This window comes from Entelurus aequoreus, linkage group LG15 (assembly GCF_033978785.1).
Source record: "Entelurus aequoreus isolate RoL-2023_Sb linkage group LG15, RoL_Eaeq_v1.1, whole genome shotgun sequence".
Taxonomy (NCBI): Eukaryota; Metazoa; Chordata; class Actinopteri; order Syngnathiformes; family Syngnathidae; genus Entelurus; species Entelurus aequoreus.
In genome coordinates this window covers 6,312,808-6,334,265 of record NC_084745.1, presented here as the reverse complement: position 1 = coordinate 6,334,265, position 21,458 = coordinate 6,312,808, and the positions used below count along the sequence as shown (strand labels likewise).

General features: G+C 42.0%; 1 protein-coding gene across 1 annotated transcript in view; it reads right to left on the bottom strand.

The window, feature by feature from the left end:
• Positions 1–2,619: 2,619 nt before the first annotated feature.
• Positions 2,620–21,458, bottom strand: part of agtr1b (angiotensin II receptor, type 1b) — a 91,465-nt gene continuing 72,626 nt past the window's right edge. The window contains exon 2 of the mRNA XM_062021928.1: positions 2,620–3,860. Within this exon, the coding sequence (XP_061877912.1) occupies positions 2,717–3,808 (1,092 nt within the window). The 5' untranslated portion in view covers positions 3,809–3,860 and the 3' untranslated portion in view covers positions 2,620–2,716. The remainder of the gene's footprint in view (positions 3,861–21,458) is intronic.

Sequence of the window (21,458 nt, the reverse complement as noted above, 5' to 3'; positions counted from 1 at the left end):
ACGACACAAAATCTTGAGAATTTAGAGCATTGTAGAACTATGAATATGTCCATTCATTTTAAAGGGAATTTCCTGGAAATTTGGGGAAAACCAGGAATTCAAAAAAATATTGATACCAACAATTGTGCGAGATGATATGGACGGGTTGGTGTTGGAATTTTTGGAATCGGTTGAAAAATGTTGACTTAGTAACAGTTTGAATTGAGAATGGGTATTTTTGGAATTCCTGGAATTTTGGGAAACATGGAATTTGTACAAAAAAAATAAGAAGATTTGCGTCTTAACTAAGAGGAATGTTTTGAAGGTGGAATGGTTGGAATTGGTTGAAAAATATGGACTGTGAAAACTTTCCAGGAGAATGTGAAAATAGGGCTTTGGAAAACTGGGAATTCCTGGAATTTTTATGGGAAAGTGGTAGTTTGATTGTCTAAGGTGAGTGGAGTGTGTGGGGGGTTTCAATCGAAATGTGGGAATTGTGCATGTTTGAAAACTGGCCCATTTTCAATGGGAAAAATGTCCCGTAAAAATGGGAATTCTGGGTAATCTGGGACATTTAACAGAAAATAAAATGGGGGGAACTCACGATACCAGGTCAAGCCAAACATTTTGATACTCAAACGGTTTCGATCTGATGAAAACTGGGCTGTGGCCTCCGCCAAATTTTTGCGGCGAAATAATAATACATAGTTTTTTGGTGTAGAATCTTATATATGTGTGAATGTTTGGACATTCTCACAATAATAATAATAATAATAATAATGATAATAATAATAATAATAATAATAATAATAATAATAATAATAATAATAATTAATAATAATAACAAATAGTTTTTTGGTGTATAATCTTATATATGTGAATGTTTGGGCATTCTCCCAATAATAATAATAATAATAATAATAATAATAATAATAATAATAATAATAGTAATAATAATTAATAATAATAACAAATAGTTTTTTGGTGTATAATCTTATATATGTGAATGTTTGGGCATTCTCCCAATAATAATAATAATAATAATAATAATAATAATAATAATATACATTTTTTTAAATGTAGAATCTTATATATGTGAATGTTTGGACATTCTCACAATAATAATAATAATAATACATAGTTTTTTGGTGTATAATCTTATATATGTGAATGTTTGGACATTCTCACAATAATAATAATAATAATAATAATAATAATAATAATGATAATAATAATAATAATAATAATAATAATAATAATAATAATAATAATAATAGTAATAATAATTAATAATAATAAAAAATAGTTTTTTGGTGTATAATCTTATATATGTGTGAATGTTTGGACATTCTCACAATAATAATAATAATAATAGTAATAATAATTAATAATAATAACACATCATTTTTTGGTGTATAATCTTATATATGTGAATGTTTGGACATTCTCACAATAATAATAATAATAATTATACATAGTTTTTTGGTGTAAAATCTTATATATGTGAATGTTTGGACCTTCTCAAAATAATAATAATAATACTAATAATAATAATAGTCATAATAATTAATAATGATAGCACATAGTTTTTTGGTGTATAATCTTGTAAATGTGTGAATGTTTGGACATTCTCACAATAATAATAATAATAATAATAATAATAATAGTAATAATAATTACTAATAATAACAAATAGTTTTTTGGTGTATAATCTTGTAAAAGTGAATGTTTGGACATTCTCACAATAATAATAATAATAATACATCGTTTTTTGGTGTAGAATCTTATATATGTGTGAATGTTTGGACATTCTCACAATAATAATAATAATAATAATATATATATATTTTTGGTGTATAATCTTACATATGTGAATGTTTGGACATTCTCAAAATAATAATAATAATAATAAAAAATAAAAAAATAAAAATAATAATAATAATATTAATAATAATAATTAATAATAATAACAAATAGTTTTTTGGTGCATAAAATGTTTGGACATTCTCACAATAATAATAATAATTATAGTAATAGTAATTAATAATAATTAATAATAATAACAAATAGTTTTTTGGTGTATAATGTTATATAAGTCAATGTTTGGACATTGTCACAATAATAATACATTTTTTTTGGTTTATAATCTTATATATGTGTGAATGTTTGGACATTCTCACAATAATAATAATAATACATAGTTTGTTTGGTGTATAATCATATATATGTGAATGTTTGGACATTCTCACAATAATAATAATAATACTAATAATAATACATAGTTTTTTTGGTGTAGAATATTATACATGTGTGAATGTTTGGATATTCCCACAATTAGTCAATTGGCAATGTATTGCATTTCCTCCATTATAAATAACATTGAGCAACATACAGTCTTTAGATTTCTAATAAACAAATAAAAAATGATGAAATCGATTTAGAATCGGGATGAATAGGAATCGGGACCCGGATGTGAATTGACTCTTTTGCACACCCCTAACTACTATCTTTTTCATGTACAGTACATTTGGCTACTTTTTTGGCGCGTGAGCTGACAAAACGTTTACCACTGGAAAACACGGCGACGCATAGCGAGTGTGCGCCCGCTACATCTCGCCACGCACGTTTCTTGGAGAAGGTTGTCATGCAGGACATCACGACGGCGCGCTCGCATGCTCGGTGCTCGGCGTTGGCCTCGGCAACCGCCGAATGTCTTCCTCCGGACTCCCCGTCGCCGCTACTTGCTGTCGGCGGAGGCCTTGCTCTTGGCGGTCAGGCTCAGCGCCTCGGAGGCTCTGAAGGACAGGGCGCTCATCTTGGAGCTGATGCTGGGGTGAGGACCGGGGGCGCCGGCCGGCGAGCAGCGCAGCAGTCGCAGCAGGTTCTTGCGGAAGTTGCGTCCCACGAAGCCGTAGACGATGGGGTTGACGCAGCTGTTGAAGTAGGCCAGGCAGATGGTGAAGGGCATGGCGGTGTCCACGATCTCCAGGACGGCGCAGTTCTCCACCAGAATGAGCTGAGTCAGCACCTGCAGGAGGTGGAACACCTGATGGGGCATCCAGCACAGGAAGAAGGCCAGCACGGCGGCGGCCAGCATGCGCAGAACCTCGTCGTCGCGGGAGCGCGAGCTCTTCTGGATGTGCCTGGCGCCCAGCAGCGCCCGGCCGATGAGGCAGTAGCAGGTGATGATGATGACGAAGGGCACCAGGAAGCCCAGCAGGCTCTTCATCAGATTGATGGCCAGCAGGAGCTCCTTCAGCCGCACGCGGTTCTCCGCGCCCGGGTGCAGGACGCCGCACACCGTGGCGTTGGAGTTGGCGATGTCGAGCACGTCCCGCGTCAACGCCGTGGGCACGCTGAGCACGAAGGCGAAGAGCCAGACCACCACGCAGGTGATGCGGGCGTACGCCGCCGTGCGGAAGCGCCGCGACCTCACCGGGTGCACGATGGCCAGGTAGCGGTCCATGCTGAGCGCCGTCAGGAAGAAGGTGCTGGTGTAGAGGTTGAAGATGACCAAGCCGGCGCTGGTCTTGCACAGGAAGCCCCCGAACGGCCAGTGGTAGCCGGTGGCGGTGAAGGTGGCCCACATGGGCAGCGTCATGAGGAAGGTGAGGTCGGACACGGCCAGGTTGAGCACGAAGATGTTGGCCACCGTCTTCAGCTTCATGTAGCAGTAGATGACGGCCACCACCATGCTGTTACCCACAATGCCGATGGCAAAGTTGCATCCGTAGACGATGGGCACCAGCGTGAAGATGATGTCGTGGTGGCCGGACATGCCGCACGTCAGGTTGATCCCTTTGCTCGTTCCGGCCGTGGCGTTCGCCATCGTCCCTCTGGCGGTTGCGAGTGCGGGCCTGGAGCGAGGGCCTCCGCCGGTCCTGCGAGGCAAAAGACGAGAACAAACGTGACAAAGCGCCATCATTAGCGGGGACTCTGCTTTCTGAGGGTGCTGAGGAAGAACAGACTGGAGAGGCAGCTGATGGTGACCTTCTATTGAGAGCCTGCTGACATACTGCATAACAGCGTGGTACGCCAGCCGCACTGAAGCAGACAAACAGGCGATTCAGAGGGTCATAAAGTCTGCACAAAAAATCATCGGCTGCCCCCCTCCCCTCCCTGAAGGATTTACACAACCCCCGCTGCCTCAACAGAGCAAAAAGCATCACCAAGGACAGCACACACCCTGGCTTCCACCTGTTCCACCTGCTACCTTCGGGCAGGCGCTACAGGTGCATCAGAGCCAGAACAAACAGGCTCAGAGACAGCTTCTTTCCCACAGCTGTCACCATCGTGAACTCTAACTTATGACAATAATTCACCCCTATACAATATCCTACCCTAATACCCTACTGTGCAATATTACCCTACGAGTGTAATACGTCCGACACTGATTGTTATTTATTACTCCGGTACTCTTGTTTTCAGTATTTTGTATTTCTACAGTATTTTGTATATTGTACAGGATTGATTATTATTTTTATCTGATAGTAGTCTGTATGATCAGTGCCAGAGTTTGGTCCGCATTGCCGGCAGTAAGTCGGACACGTTTCCAGTGAGGGTTGGACTCCGCCAAGGCTGCCCTTTGTCACCGATTCTGTTCATAACTTTTATGGACAGAATTTCTAGGCGCAGTCAAGGCGTTGAGGGGATCTGGTTTGGTGGCTGCAGGATTAGGTCTCTGCTTTTTGCAGATGATGTGGTCCTGATGGCTTCATCTGGCCAGGATCTTCAGCTCTCACTGGATCAGTTCGCAGCTGAGTGTGAAGCGACTGGGATGAGAATCAGCACCTCCAAGTCCGAGTCCATGGTTCTCGCCCGGAAAAGGGTGGAGTGCCGTCTCCGGGTTGCGCAGGAGACCCTGCCCCAAGTGGAGGAGTTCAAGTACCTCTGAGTCTTGTTCACGAGTGAGGGAAGAGTGGATCGTGAGATCGACAGGCGGATCGGTGCGGCGTCTTCAGTAATGCGGACGCTGTATCGATCCGTTGTGGTGAAGAAGGAGCTGAGCCTGAAGGCAAAGCTCTCAATTTACAGGTTGATCTACGTTCCCATCCTCATCTATGGTCATGAGCTTTGGGTTATGACCGAAAGGACAAGATCACGGGTACAAGCGGCCGAAATGAGTTTCCTCCGCCGGGTGGCGGGGCTCTCCCTTAGAGATAGGGTGAGAAGCTCTGCCATCCGGGGGGAGCTCAAAGTAAAGCCGCTGCTCCTCCATATGGAGAGGAGCCAGATGAGGTGGTTCGGGCATCTGGTCAGGATGCCACCCGAACGCCTCCCTAGGGAGGTGTTTAGGGCACGTCCGACCGGTAGGAGGCCACGGGGAAGACCCAGGACACGTTGGGAAGACTATGTCTCCCGGCTGGCCTGGGAACGCCTCGGGATCCCCCGGGAAGAGCTGGACGAAGTGGCTGGGGAGAGGGAAGTCTGGGTTTCCCTGCTTAGGCTGCTGCCCTCGCGACCCGACCTCGGATAAGCGGAAGAAGATGGATGGATGGATGGATAGTCTGTTTATTTCAATTGTTAGTTTTTTTCTTTATTGCCTGTTGTGTCATTTATTTTATTTTATTATTTATTTATTTTTACCCCATATTCGTTCCCACTACCGCACCTTAAATTGGAGTCCGTAATCTCGTTCTATGCAAATATAACGACAATAAAGTCCATTCTATTCTATTCTTCTATTCAACACGGCTCATAAACGCTAATCCACACGGGCGGCCATGAAAGCGCTCGCCCCTCCGCGAGCTCATTACCGACCTGCACATTAAAGCCATCCTGACGCGTTATACTAGCTCGCTAAAATAGGACGCCATCAAAAACAGATGTTAGTCGATATTCCAAAAACGCTCCTCGGGAACGTCGTTATTCAGACAACCGACTCCTCCTTTTATGGTCCGACGGTCTAACGAGCGGCGGCAGTAAAGCGGCGTTAATCACGCGCTCGTCCATCTGGGTGGACGGGAAGCAGCCCGGAAGGAGAAGGTCGAGGCGAGCCGGGCTAAGCACGCCATTAAACACGGAGGCTGTAGAAGACACGTTTCGCAGGCGGCGATACGTGGCGCTCAGCGTGAGAACTTCTAATCAGCACACACCTAAACAAACACCACAGCAGGGGATTCGCCTCCCTGGAAACTTTGGCTGGGGGTGAGAAAAGCCAACCTGCGTGCGGCGGAAACTTGGCCCCGGGCTGGCACCGGCTTCATTTCCAGGAAATAAAAAAAGCAACTTCTGAAATGGCAGCGCGTGTGTTTAATGGCTGCGTGGGCCTCGTTAGTCGGCCTGAAATAACGTCTGCCGCGTCCACCGCCATTCTTAAAGCGTCCTGTCAGCAATTATGTGGAATCAAAGCTGAAGAGCGATGGCTAAAAGTCTTTCAAAGGTTTCCCAATCATTCTTAGTCATTTCGATATCGTTCGGGCTATCACGCAGCCTTTAAAAAAAAGGAAAGGCTTTGTGATGCATCGACTCAAAGTCGCCACTAGAGGGGGGTGTTGCTTGAAGCTGTTGTTCCTCTCGCTGTCCCGACGTTGTGTCGAAAATGATCATCATCATCTGAAACTGTTAAAAATGTCTTGTTTCAGCCCCAAAAATAATGTAGGATGTCTTCAGAAATGTAATAACGAAAAGACAGGAGGGTCCACAGTTTTTACATCGAGGGCCACATACAGAAGTAATGAAAGATATACATTATATGTATATTTTTGATAATGTGTGTATTTATTTTAAAGAAGCTAAAACTACGGCAGTGTAAATCAGGGCATGCTAAGGCAGGACTCCAGACCAAAGACCCCCAAACTGATGGAGGAATAGAGCGAGGACCCCCAATACCAGGGGGTCCACACTTTTGCCACTGAGGGCCGCACACTGAAAAATCAAAGCATGTGGGGCCATTTTGATGATTTCAATTTCAAAAACAATACTATATATATATATATATATATATATATATATATATATATATATATATATATATATATATATATATATATATATATATATATATATATATATATATATATATATATATATATATATATATATATATATATATATATATATATATATATATAATATAATATATATATATTTATATATATATAAGTGTATGTATATATATATATATATATATATATATATATATATATATATATATATATATATATATATATATATATATATATATTTATATATATATATATATATATATATATATATATATATATATATATATATATATATATATATATATATATATATATATATATATATATATATATATATATATATATATATATATATATATATATATATATATATATATATATATATATATATATACAAAACACAGTTCCTTAAACACAACACCAGCTCGTTTACTGGAGGTCCTTAAACACAACACCAGCTCGTTTACAGGAGGTCCTTAAATGCAACACTAGCTTGTTTACAGGAGGTCCTTAAATCCAACACCAGTTCGTTTACAGAAGGACCTTAAACACAACACCAGTTCGTTTACAGAAGGTCCTTAAACACAACACCAGTTCGTTTACAGAAGGTCCTTAAACACAAAACCAGTTCGTTTACAGAAGGTCCTTAAACCCAACACCAGTTCGTTTACAGGAGGTCCTTAAACCCAACACCAGTTCGTTTACAGAAGGTCCTTAAACACAACACCAGTTCTTTTACAGGAGGTCCTTAAACCCAACACCAGTTCGTTTACAGAAGGTCCTTAATCACAACACCAGTTCGTTTACAGAAGGTCCTTAAACTCAACACCAGTTTGTTTAGAGAAGGTCCTTAAACCCAACACCAGTTCGTTTACAGAAGGTCCTTAAACACAACACCAGTTCGTTTACAGAAGGTCCTTAAACACAACACCAGTTCGTTTACAGAAGGTCCTTAAACTCAACACCAGTTTGTTTAGAGAAGGTCCTTAAACCCAACACCAGTTCGTTTACAGAAGGTCCTTAAACACAACACCAGTTCGTTTACAGAAGGTCCTTAAACACAACACCAGTTCGTTTACAGAAGGTCCTTAAACACAACACCAGTTCGTTTACAGAAGGTCCTTAAACACAACACCAGTTCGTTTACAGAAGGTCCTTAATCACAACACCAGTTCGTTTACAGAAGGTCCTTAAACTCAACACCAGTTTGTTTAGAGAAGGTCCTTAAACCCAACACCAGTTCGTTTACAGAAGGTCCTTAAACACAACACCAGTTCGTTTACAGAAGGTCCTTAAACACAACACCAGTTCGTTTACAGAAGGTCCTTAAACTCAACACCAGTTTGTTTAGAGAAGGTCCTTAAACCCAACACCAGTTCGTTTACAGAAGGTCCTTAAACACAACACCAGTTCGTTTACAGAAGGTCCTTAAACACAACACCAGTTCGTTTACAGAAGGTCCTTAAACACAACACCAGTTCGTTTACAGAAGGTCCTTAAACACAACACCAGTTCGTTTACAGAAGGTCCTTAAACACAACACCAGTTCGTTTACAGAAGGTATATATATATATATATATATATATATATATATATATATATATATATATATATATATATATATATATATATATATATATATATATATATATATATATATATATATATATATATATATATATATATATATATATATATATATATATATATAGTGTCTAAGTATGTGCCTACTATAGGATCTACTATAATGTCTACTATAGGACCTACTATAATGCCTACTATAATGCCTACTATAGTGGCTATTATAGGACCTACTATAATCCCTACAATAGTGTCTAAGTAAGTGCCTACTATAGGACCTAATATTATGCCTACTATAGTGACTACTATACTGCCTACTATAGTCCCTACAATAGTGTCTAAGTAAGTGCTTACTATAAGGCCTACTATAGTGACTACAATAATGCCTACTGCAGTTCCTACTATGGGACCTACTATAATGCCTACCATAGTGCCGGCTATAGGACCTACTATAAGCCCTACAATAGTGTCTAAGTAAGTGTATAGGACCTACTATAATGCATACTATAGTGCCTACTATAGGACCTACTATAATCCCTACAATAGTGCCTTCTATAATGCCCACTGTAGTGTCTAAGTAAGTGCCCACTATAGGACCTACTATAATGCCTACTATAGGACCTACTTTAATGCCAACTATGGTATAGTGCCTACAATAGTGCCTACTATAGTGCTTACTCTAGGGGCCACTACATTATAGTGGCCAATATGGTATAGTGCCTACTACATTATAGTGCCCACTATCGTGTCAACTATAGTGCCTACAAGCATATAGTGCCTACTACAGTATAGTGCCCACTATCGTGTCAACTATAGTGCCTACAAGCATATAGTGCCTACTACAGTATAGTGCCCACTATCGTGTCAACTATAGTGCCTACTAGCATATAGTGCCTACTACAGTATAGTGCCCACTATCGTGTCAACTATATTGCCTACTACAGTATAGTACCTACTAGGGTATAGGGCCCACTACATTATAGTGCCCACGGCACTATACTATAGTATAGTGCCTACTACCATATAGTGCTTACTATAGTATAGTGCCTACTACAGTATAGGGATTACTACAGTATAGGGACTGCTACAGTATAGTGACTATTAGAGTATAGAGACTACTATAGTATAGTGCCTTCTAGTGTATAGTGACTGCTACAGTATAGTGACTACTAGAATATAGTGACCACTGACTACTACAATATAGTGCCTACTACAGTATAGTGCCTACTATAATTCAGGACAATTGAATTGTAGTTCCAGGGGAATGACACCAGACTGACCCATCATGGCAGTTTAACAGACTTAGACAAAGAAACATTTTTGCCACAGATTGCTAGCAACGTTATAACTCTATCATATAGACAATCTTTGACTGGCTTGTTTACAGAAGGTCCTTAAACGCAACACCTGCTTGTTTAAAGGAGTTCCTTAAACACAACACCAGCTCGTTTACTGGAAGTCCTTAAATGCAACACTAGCTTGTTTACAGAAGGTCCTTAAACCCAACACCAGTTCGTTTACAGGAGGTCCTTAAACACAACACCAGTTTGTTTACAGATGGTCCTTAAACCCAACACCAGTTCGTTTACAAAAGGTCCTTAAACCCAACACCAGTTCAATTACAGTAGGTCCTTAAACCCAACACCAGTTCGTTTACAGGAGGTCCTTAAACCCAACACCAGTTCGTTTACAGAAGGTCCTTAAACCCAACACCAGTTTGTTTACAGAAGGTCCTTAAACACAACACCAGTTCGTTTACAGAAGGTCCTTAAACACAACACCAGTTCGTTTACAGAAGGTCCTTAAATCCAACTCCAGTTCGTTTACAGGAAGTCCTTAAACACAACACCAGTTTGTTTACAGGAGGTCCTTAAACACAACACCAGTTCGTTTACAGAAGGTCCTTAAACCCAACACCAGTTCGTTTACAGAAGGTCCTTAAACACAACAGCAGTTCGTTTACAGAAGGTCCTTAAACACAACACCAGTTTGTTTACAGAAGGTCCTTAAACCCAACACCAGTTCGTTTACAGAAGGTCCTTAAACCCAACACCAGTTCGTTTACAGAAGGTCCTTAAACACAACACTAACTCATTTACAGGAGGTCCTTAAACACAACAGTAGTTCGTTTACAGAAGGTCCTTAAACACAACACCAGCTCATTTACAGGAGGTCCTTAAACACAACAGCAGTTCGTTTACAGAAGGTCCTTAAACACAACAGCAGTTCGTTTACAGAAGGTCCTTAAACCCAACACCAGTTTGTTTGCAGGAGGTCCTTAAACACAACACCAGTTTGTTTACAAGAGGTCCTTAAACACAACACCAGTTCGTTTACAGAAGGTCCTTAAACACAAAACCAGTTTGTTTACAGAAGGTCCTTAAACCCAACACCAGTTTGTTTACAGAAGGTCCTTAAACCCAACACCAGTTCGTTTACAGAAGGTCCTTGAACACAACACCAGTTCGTTTACAGGAGGTCCTTAAACCCAACACAATGTGAGGAATGTACAAGTTAAGAAACATAGAGAAGAGAGAGGGAAATGTGGCCCCCAGGACAATAATCCTGCACTGGGGGTCTTGCAGCTTGTTGTAGACCTCTGTGCTGAACTGTAATACTTCCATTATTAGTATTTGGTCTGAGATATCTTGTTTCTCTCATGATGCATGAAACAGTTGTGAGTAGTCTCTTAAAGACTTTCCTGCATTCCATGGAACATTTCAGTCTGCACACGTCCAAACATTTCCACCTTTGGTGAGAAGTACAACAAGTGTATCAGTTGCACATGTGGACTTGTTGCGTGTCTCAGCGGCCAAAATCAACACAATCATCAACTATCTTCATGCACACACTGTGTGTGCTTCTCTACAATCTTTGTGTTACTCTCTGTACTACACTGCCCCCAACAACACAACATTAGTACACTTGTCATGAGTACTTCAACAACACAACACACTGGAGACAACATTAGTACACTTGTCATGTTCACTTCAACAACACAACACACTGGAGACAACATTAGTACACTTGTCATGAGTATTTCAACAACACAACACACTGGAGACAACATTAGTACACTTGTCATGAGTACTTCAACAACACAACACACTGGACACAACATTAGTACACTTGTCATGAGTACTTCAACAACACGACACACTGGAGACAACATTAGTACACTTGTCATGAGTATTTCAACAACACAACACACTGGAGACAACATTAGTACACTTGTCATGAGTACTTCAACAACACAACACACTGGAGACAACATTAGTACACTTGTGATGAGTACTTCAACAACACAACACACTGGAGACAACATTAGTACACTTGTCATGTGTACTTCAACAACACAACACACTGGAGACAACATTAGTACACTTGTCATGCATACTTCAACAACACAACACACTGGACACAACATTAGTACACTTGTCATGTGTACTTCAACAACACAACACACTGGAGACAACATTAGTACACTTGTCATGTGTACTTCAACAACACAACACACTGGAGACAACATTAGTACACTTGTCATGTGTACTTCAACAACACAACACACTGGAGACAACATTAGTACACTTGTCATGTGTACTTCAACAACACAACACACTGGAGACAACATTAGTACACTTGTCATGTGTACTTCAACAACACAACACACTGGAGACAACATTAGTACACTTGTCATGTGTACTTCAACAACACAACACACTGGAGACAACATTAGTACACTTGTCATGTGTACTTCAACAACTCAACACACTGGAGACAACATTAGTACACTTGTCATGAGTACTTCAACAACACAACACACTGGAGACAACATTAGTACACTTGTCATGCATACTTCAACAACACAACACACTGGACACAACATTAGTACACTTGTCATGCGTACTTCAACAACACAACACACTGGAGACAACATTAGTACACTTGTCATGTGTACTTCAACAACACAACACACTGGAGACAACATTAGTACACTTGTCATGTGTACTTCAACAACACAACACACTGGAGACAACATTAGTACACTTGTCATGTGTACTTCAACAACACAACACACTGGAGACAACATTAGTACACTTGTCATGAGTACTTCAACAACACAACACACTGGAGACAACATTAGTACACTTGTCATGCATACTTCAACAACACAACACACTGGACACAACATTAGGTACACTGGACACAACATTAGGTACACTGGACACAACATTAGGTACACTGGACACAACATTAGGTACACTGGACACAACAATAGGTACACTGGACACAACATTAGGTACACTGGACACAACATTAAGTACACTGGACACAACATTAAGAACCCTGGACACAACATTAGGTACACTGGACACAACATTAAGTACACTGGTCACAACATTAGGTACGCTGGACACAACATTAGGTAAGCTGGACACAACATTAGGTCCACTGGACACAACATTAGGTACACTGGACACAACATTAGGTACGCTGGACACAACATTATGTACACTGGACACAACATTAGGTACACTGGACACAACATTAGGTACACTGGACACAACATTAGGTACGCTGGACACAACATTAGGTACACTGGACACAACATTAGGTACACTGGACACAACATTAGCTACACTGGACACAACATTAGGTACGCTGGACACAACATTAGGTACACTGGACACAACATTAGGTACACTGGACACAACATTAGGTACGCTGGACACAACATTAGGTACACTGGACACAACAATAGGTACACAGGACACAACATTAGGTACACTGGACACAACATTAGGTACGCAGGACACAACATTAGGTACACCGGACACAACATTAGGTACGCCGGACACAACATTAGGTACGCTGGACACATCATTAGGTACACTGGACACAACATTAGGTACGCTGGACACAACATTAGGTACACTGGACACAACATTAGGTACACTGGACACAACATTAGGTACGCTGGACACAACATTAGGTACACTGGACACAACATTAGGTACGCTGGACACAACTTTAGGTACGCTGGACACAACATTAGGTACGCTGGACACAACATTAGGTACACTGGACACAACATTAGGTACACTGGACACAATATTAGGTACGCTGGACACAACATTAGGTACACTGGACACAACATTAGGTACACTGGACACAACATTAGGTACACTGGACACAACATTAGGTACGCTGGACACAACATTTGGTACACTGGACACAACATTAGGTACACTGGACACAACATTAGGTACGCTGGACACAACATTATGTACACTGGACACAACATTAGGTACGCTGCACACAACATTAGGTACACTGGACACAACATTAGGTACGTTGTACACAACATTAGGTACACTGGACACAACATTATGTACACTGGACACAACATTAGGTACGCTGCACACAACATTAGGTACACTGGACACAACATTAAGTACGTTGTACACAACATTAGGTACACTGGACACAACATTAGGTACACTGGACACAACATTAGGTACACTGGACACAACATTAGGTACACTGGACACAACATTAGGTACGTTGGACACAACATTATGTACACTGGACACAACATTAGGTACACTGGACACAACATTAGGTACGCTGCACACAACATTAGGTACACTGGACACAACATTAGGTACGCTGCACACAACATTAGGTACACTGGACACAACATTAGGTACGTTGGACACAACATTAGGTACACTGGACACAACATTAGGTACGTTGGACACAACATTAGGTACACTGGACACAACATTAGGTACGCTGGACACAACATTAGGTACGTTGGACACAACATTAGGTACACTGGACACAACATTAGGTACACTGGACACAACATTAGGTACGCTGGACACAACATTAGGTACACTGGACACAACATTAGGTACGCTGGACACAACATTAGGTACGTTGGACACAACATTAGGTACGCTGGACACAACATTAGGTACACTGGACACAACATTAGGTACGTTGGACACAACATTAGGTACGCTGCACACAACATTAGGTACACTGGACACAACATTAGGTACACTGGACACAACATTAGGTACACTGGACACAACATTAGGTACACTGGACACAACATTAGGTACGCTGGACACAACATTAGGTACACTGGACACAACATTAGGTACACTGGACACAACATTAGCTACACTGGACACAACATTAGGTACGCTGGACACAACATTAGGTACACTGGACACATCATTAGGTACGCTGGACACAACATTAGGTACACTGGACACAACAATAGGTACACAGGACACAACATTAGGTACACTGGACACAACATTAGGTACGCAGGACACAACATTAGGTACACCGGACACAACATTAGGTACGCCGGACACAACATTAGGTACGCTGGACACATCATTAGGTACACTGGACACAACATTAGGTACGCTGGACACAACATTAGGTACACTGGACACAACATTAGGTACACTGGACACAACATTAGGTACGCTGGACACAACATTAGGTACACTGGACACAACATTAGGTACGCTGGACACAACTTTAGGTACGCTGGACACAACATTAGGTACGCTGGACACAACATTAGGTACACTGGACACAACATTAGGTACACTGGACACAATATTAGGTACGCTGGACACAACATTAGGTACACTGGACACAACATTAGGTACACTGGACACAACATTAGGTACACTGGACACAACATTAGGTACGCTGGACACAACATTTGGTACACTGGACACAACATTAGGTACACTGGACACAACATTAGGTACGCTGGACACAACATTATGTACACTGGACACAACATTAGGTACGCTGCACACAACATTAGGTACACTGGACACAACATTAGGTACGTTGTACACAACATTAGGTACACTGGACACAACATTATGTACACTGGACACAACATTAGGTACGCTGCACACAACATTAGGTACACTGGACACAACATTAGGTACGTTGTACACAACATTAGGTACACTGGACACAACATTAGGTACACTGGACACAACATTAGGTACACTGGACACAACATTAGGTACGTTGGACACAACATTATGTACACTGGACACAACATTAGGTACACTGGACACAACATTAGGTACGCTGCACACAACATTAGGTACACTGGACACAACATTAGGTACGCTGCACACAACATTAGGTACACTGGACACAACATTAGGTACGTTGGACACAACATTAGGTACACTGGACACAACATTAGGTACGTTGGACACAACATTAGGTACACTGGACACAACATTAGGTACGCTGGACACAACATTAGGTACGTTGGACACAACATTAGGTACACTGGACACAACATTAGGTACACTGGACACAACATTAGGTACGCTGGACACAACATTAGGTACACTGGACACAACATTAGGTACGCTGGACACAACATTAGGTACGTTGGACACAACATTAGGTACGCTGGACACAACATTAGGTACACTGGACACAACATTAGGTACGTTGGACACAACATTAGGTACGCTGCACACAACATTAGGTACACTGGACACAACATTAGGTACACTGGACACAACATTAGGTACACTGGACACAACATTAGGTACACTGGACACAACATTAGGTACGCTGGACACAACATTAGGTACACTGGACACAACATTAGGTACACTGGACACAACATTAGCTACACTGGACACAACATTAGGTACGCTGGACACAACATTAGGTACACTGGACACATCATTAGGTACGCTGGACACAACATTAGGTACACTGGACACAACAATAGGTACACAGGACACAACATTAGGTACACTGGACACAACATTAGGTACGCAGGACACAACATTAGGTACACCGGACACAACATTAGGTACGCCGGACACAACATTAGGTACGCTGGACACATCATTAGGTACACTGGACACAACATTAGGTACGCTGGACACAACATTAGGTACACTGGACACAACATTAGGTACACTGGACACAACATTAGGTACGCTGGACACAACATTAGGTACACTGGACACAACATTAGGTACGCTGGACACAACTTTAGGTACGCTGGACACAACATTAGGTACGCTGGACACAACATTAGGTACACTGGACACAACATTAGGTACACTGGACACAATATTAGGTACGCTGGACACAACATTAGGTACACTGGACACAACATTAGGTACACTGGACACAACATTAGGTACACTGGACACAACATTAGGTACGCTGGACACAACATTTGGTACACTGGACACAACATTAGGTACACTGGACACAACATTAGGTACGCTGGACACAACATTATGTACACTGGACACAACATTAGGTACGCTGCACACAACATTAGGTACACTGGACACAACATTAGGTACGTTGTACACAACATTAGGTACACTGGACACAACATTATGTACACTGGACACAACATTAGGTACGCTGCACACAACATTAGGTACACTGGACACAACATTAGGTACGTTGTACACAACATTAGGTACACTGGACACAACATTAGGTACACTGGACACAACATTAGGTACACTGGACACAACATTAGGTACACTGGACACAACATTAGGTACGTTGGACACAACATTATGTACACTGGACACAACATTAGGTACACTGGACACAACATTAGGTACGCTGCACACAACATTAGGTACACTGGACACAACATTAGGTACGCTGCACACAACATTAGGTACACTGGACACAACATTAGGTACGTTGGACACAACATTAGGTACACTGGACACAACATTAGGTACGTTGGACACAACATTAGGTACACTGGACACAACATTAGGTACGCTGGACACAACATTAGGTACGTTGGACACAACATTAGGTACACTGGACACAACATTAGGTACACTGGACACAACATTAGGTACGCTGGACACAACATTAGGTACACTGGACACAACATTAGGTACGCTGGACACAACATTAGGTACGTTGGACACAACATTAGGTACGCTGGACACAACATTAGGTACACTGGACACAACATTAGGTACGTTGGACACAACATTAGGTACGCTGCACACAACATTAGGTACACTGGACACAACATTAGGTACACTGGACACAACATTAGGTACACTGGACACAACATTAGGTACACTGGACACAACATTAGGTACGCTGGACACAACATTAGGTACACTGGACACAACATTAGGTACACTAGTCATCATACTGACTGCTGTTGATATTATTGATACTAAGTGGACCATACAAATCTGTCTTTATGATCAAGTGCAGCAGATATTTTCCTTTAATTTCTGTTTGTGTTAACAGGATTTCACCAAACTACTCGACTGATTTGAACAACAAGATAAAGGTTTGTGACGCCGATGAGGAAAACATTTGTTTTAGTGACTATACGAAAACAACTTAGTTATTGCACTTTATTTTTGGTGGTTGCGCAAATTGTGATTTTATTCATTCTGATTTTAAATAGATAAACATTTTTGAAAACCTATTAAACACAATTATAAAATGTCTTTTTTTTTTTTTTTTAATATTATTTTATTTTTTAAAGAATAAATTATTTGATTAAAAGATCAAACAACTATTTCTGATCAGTGGTTACAGAAAGTATTCAGATCTCTTTAGAATAAAAAAAGTTCATTTTATTTCTCATGAATGCCACCTATTTTGACAGAGACATTTTTTTTAGAAATATTTGCAGATGTATTAATAAGGAAAAGGTGAAATATGAGATGGTCAAAAGTATTCAGAGTAGTTGCACCTTTTGAGTACAGCCTTGAGTCTTCTTGGGAATGATGTAAACATTCTCATACATGGAACTGGGGATCTTCTGCCATTCTTCCTGGCAGACCCTCTGCAGTTCTGTCAGGTTGGATGGACAGCCATGGTCAGGTCTCTCCAGAGATGTTCAATTGGGTTTAGGTCAGGACTCTGGCTGGGCCATTCAAGAATGGACAAAGAGTTGTCCTTTGTTATTCTAGCTGTGGGCTCAGGGTCATTGGCCCAGTCTGAGCACTCTGGAAGAGGTGTTCTTCCAGGATCTCTCTGTACTTGGCTGGCTGTACTAAGTCGGATAACCCCTTAAACGAATAATTATTTAGCCTAAGCCCCGTTTCAGCCACACTAAACCAGCGTTTTAAGGTCCCCCTCCTTGGACAAATTTTTACATGGGTAAGTGCGCCTTGTGTTTCTTGAATCTCCGGCTCTTAAGCTTTGTATGGACTCATTGATCGTTTACAAACTGAGTTCAGAGAGGAAGTGACGCCAGAAAGACTTCGCCCCACACAGGAAGTGACGTCAGAAAGAACGCGCCACAGCATTCGTAACTCGGATCTAACCACTGGAAATACGGAGGCGAGTCATCCAGACACACCCGTTTTTTTCCTTCCATCTGTTCAGACGCTTGTGGAAAACACACACCTTAAAAGAAAGCGATTGCAGCTATTTGGGATACAACACTTCTCAGACGGCAAGAGAACTTTGGAATGTCCGGGTCAGCTGTGGTTCTACTTAGCGAAAAACTCCGTCCATTTTGTCAAAGGAGAGTCAACAAGAATGCGGGCTCCCGTGGATGTGATAAAAAAAAAAAAGGTAGGGTGTGCTTTGTATTACCTGGCCGTCGAAGGAAGACTAACGGCGAATGCATTTGGACTGGCAAAGCAGACTGTATTGTCCGCCATGTATGTCGCCGACTCAACGTCTAGGTCCAGGGTATATAAAGTCACCAAAAAGGAATGGACAATGAAGGTGAAGGCAAAAGAGTGAGGAGTGTCCTGACCAGATATCTAGATCCCTAGATTGATTGTTGTCAAATGTTCTTGGTCACATTGTTTACTTTTACATGTCCATGAAAGATTTGATTAATTTATGATGGCTCAGGTGTGATTCACTGCAATAGGGCCCCAGACCACAGTGGATTCCAGTTCATTGAAATACCCCAACACTGGATATTGTTCAGATAAGTTGGGTTAGTGCGTCTGCCTCACAATACGAAAGTCCTGGGTTCGATCCTGTGCTCGGGATCTTTCTGTGTGGAATTTGCATGTTCTGCCCGTGACTGCGTGGGTTGGCTTCCTCCCACCTCCAAAGACATGCACCTGGGGATAGGCCCCTCCCACCTCCAAAGACATGCACCTGGGGATAGGTTGATTGGCAACACTAAATTGGCCCTAGTGTGTGAATGTGAGTGTGAATGTCGTCGGCCTATCTGTGTTGGCCCTGTGATGAGGTGGCGACTTGTCCAGGGTGTACCCCGCCTTCCGCCCGATTGCAGCTGAGACAGGCAGTGAAACCTGTAGACCGCCTCGGACTCCCCGTTGCGCTTGCAGAAGGTGGTGCGTTCAGGTGCCTCCTGCGACCACTGCCGCCCTGCGTCTGGAAGGTCATCGTGCAGACTAAGTTCTGGTCTCCAGGTGCACGACGTCGGAGGAGATGCAACGCAACTCGGACTTTGAGCGCACATGTTTCGAAAAAAAACCGTAAGGACAGGTAAGGACAGGCCACGTGTCCGGAGAGCGTCTTCAGCCAGTGAGACCTGTAGACCGCCTCGGACTCCCCGTTGCGCTTGCAGAAGGTGCACATCATGCGCGGTGGTGCGTTCAAGCCCCCTGCGTCTGGAAGGTCATCGTGCAGACTAAGTTCTGGTCTCCAGGTGCACGACGCATCTCGGACTTTGAGCCCACATGTTTCTAAAAAACGCACTCCAAGCATCTGTCCATGAAGGAGACGCAGATTCCGGTCCTGCAGTGTTGTGGTGAGCTATTATCTCTCCAACTACATCAGATAATTCCAGGTAGTCTTCCCAGGGCTGGAAACTTATCCTACAAAAGCTGCCAAAATCGCCGATCTGGTTAGGTGGTATTTACCCTGGATAACCTTAGTGTAAACAGAGCCTCTAGTCTTTCTTTCAATTGCAACCAGCCGTCCTCCCCCCAACAGCTGAAAAACACCCCCGTAGCGTGATGCTGCCACCACCATGTTTGACGGTTGGGATTGTACTGGGCAGGTGACGAGCAGTGCCTGGTTCTCTCCGCACAAACCGCTTAGAATTCACGCCAAAAAGTTCAATCTCGGTCTCATCAGACCAGAGAATCTTATTTCTCAATGTCTGGGAGTCCTTCTCTGTGAGCTTTCATAAGGAGAGGCTTCCTTTAGGCCACTCTGCCGTAAAACCCCCGACTGGTGGAGGGCAGCAGTGATAGTTGGCTCTGGAACTTTCTCACATCTCCCTACTGCATCTCTGGAGCTCAGCCACTGTGATCTTTGGCTTCTTGTCTACGTCTCTCACCAAGGATCTTCTCCCACCATAGCTCAGTTGACCGCACAGCCAAGTCTAGGAAGAGTTGTGGTCGTCCCTAACTTCTTCCATTTCAGGATTATGGGTACCACTGTGCTTTTAGGAGACGTAAATGCCGCGGAAAGCATTTTGTAACCTAGGCCAGATCTGTGCCTTGCCACAAATCTGTCTCCGAGCTCCTTGGGCAGTTCCTCGGACCTCGTGATTGTCATCAGCTCTGACATGCACTGTGAGCTAGACGGTCTTACATACACAGGTGTTTCCTAATAGGTCCAGTCAGTTTTTATCAAACGCAGCTGGACTCCAATGAAGGAGCAGAGCCATTTCCAGGAGGATCAGAAGGAGTGGACCGCATGTGAGTTAGATATGAGAGCCACAGACAAGGATCTGAACACTCGCGACCATGTCATATTTCACTTTTTCGTTTTTGATACATTTGCAAACATTTCCGTATTTCGTTTTTTTTCTGTCAAGATGGGGTGCTGAGTGTACATGAATTAAAAATAAAATGAAATGTTTTGATTTTAGCATATAGCTGCAATGAGTGAAAAATGTAATGGGAGCTAATTACTTTCCGTACACACTGTGTACATATATGTAGATATGTATTCATGTATATATATGTATAT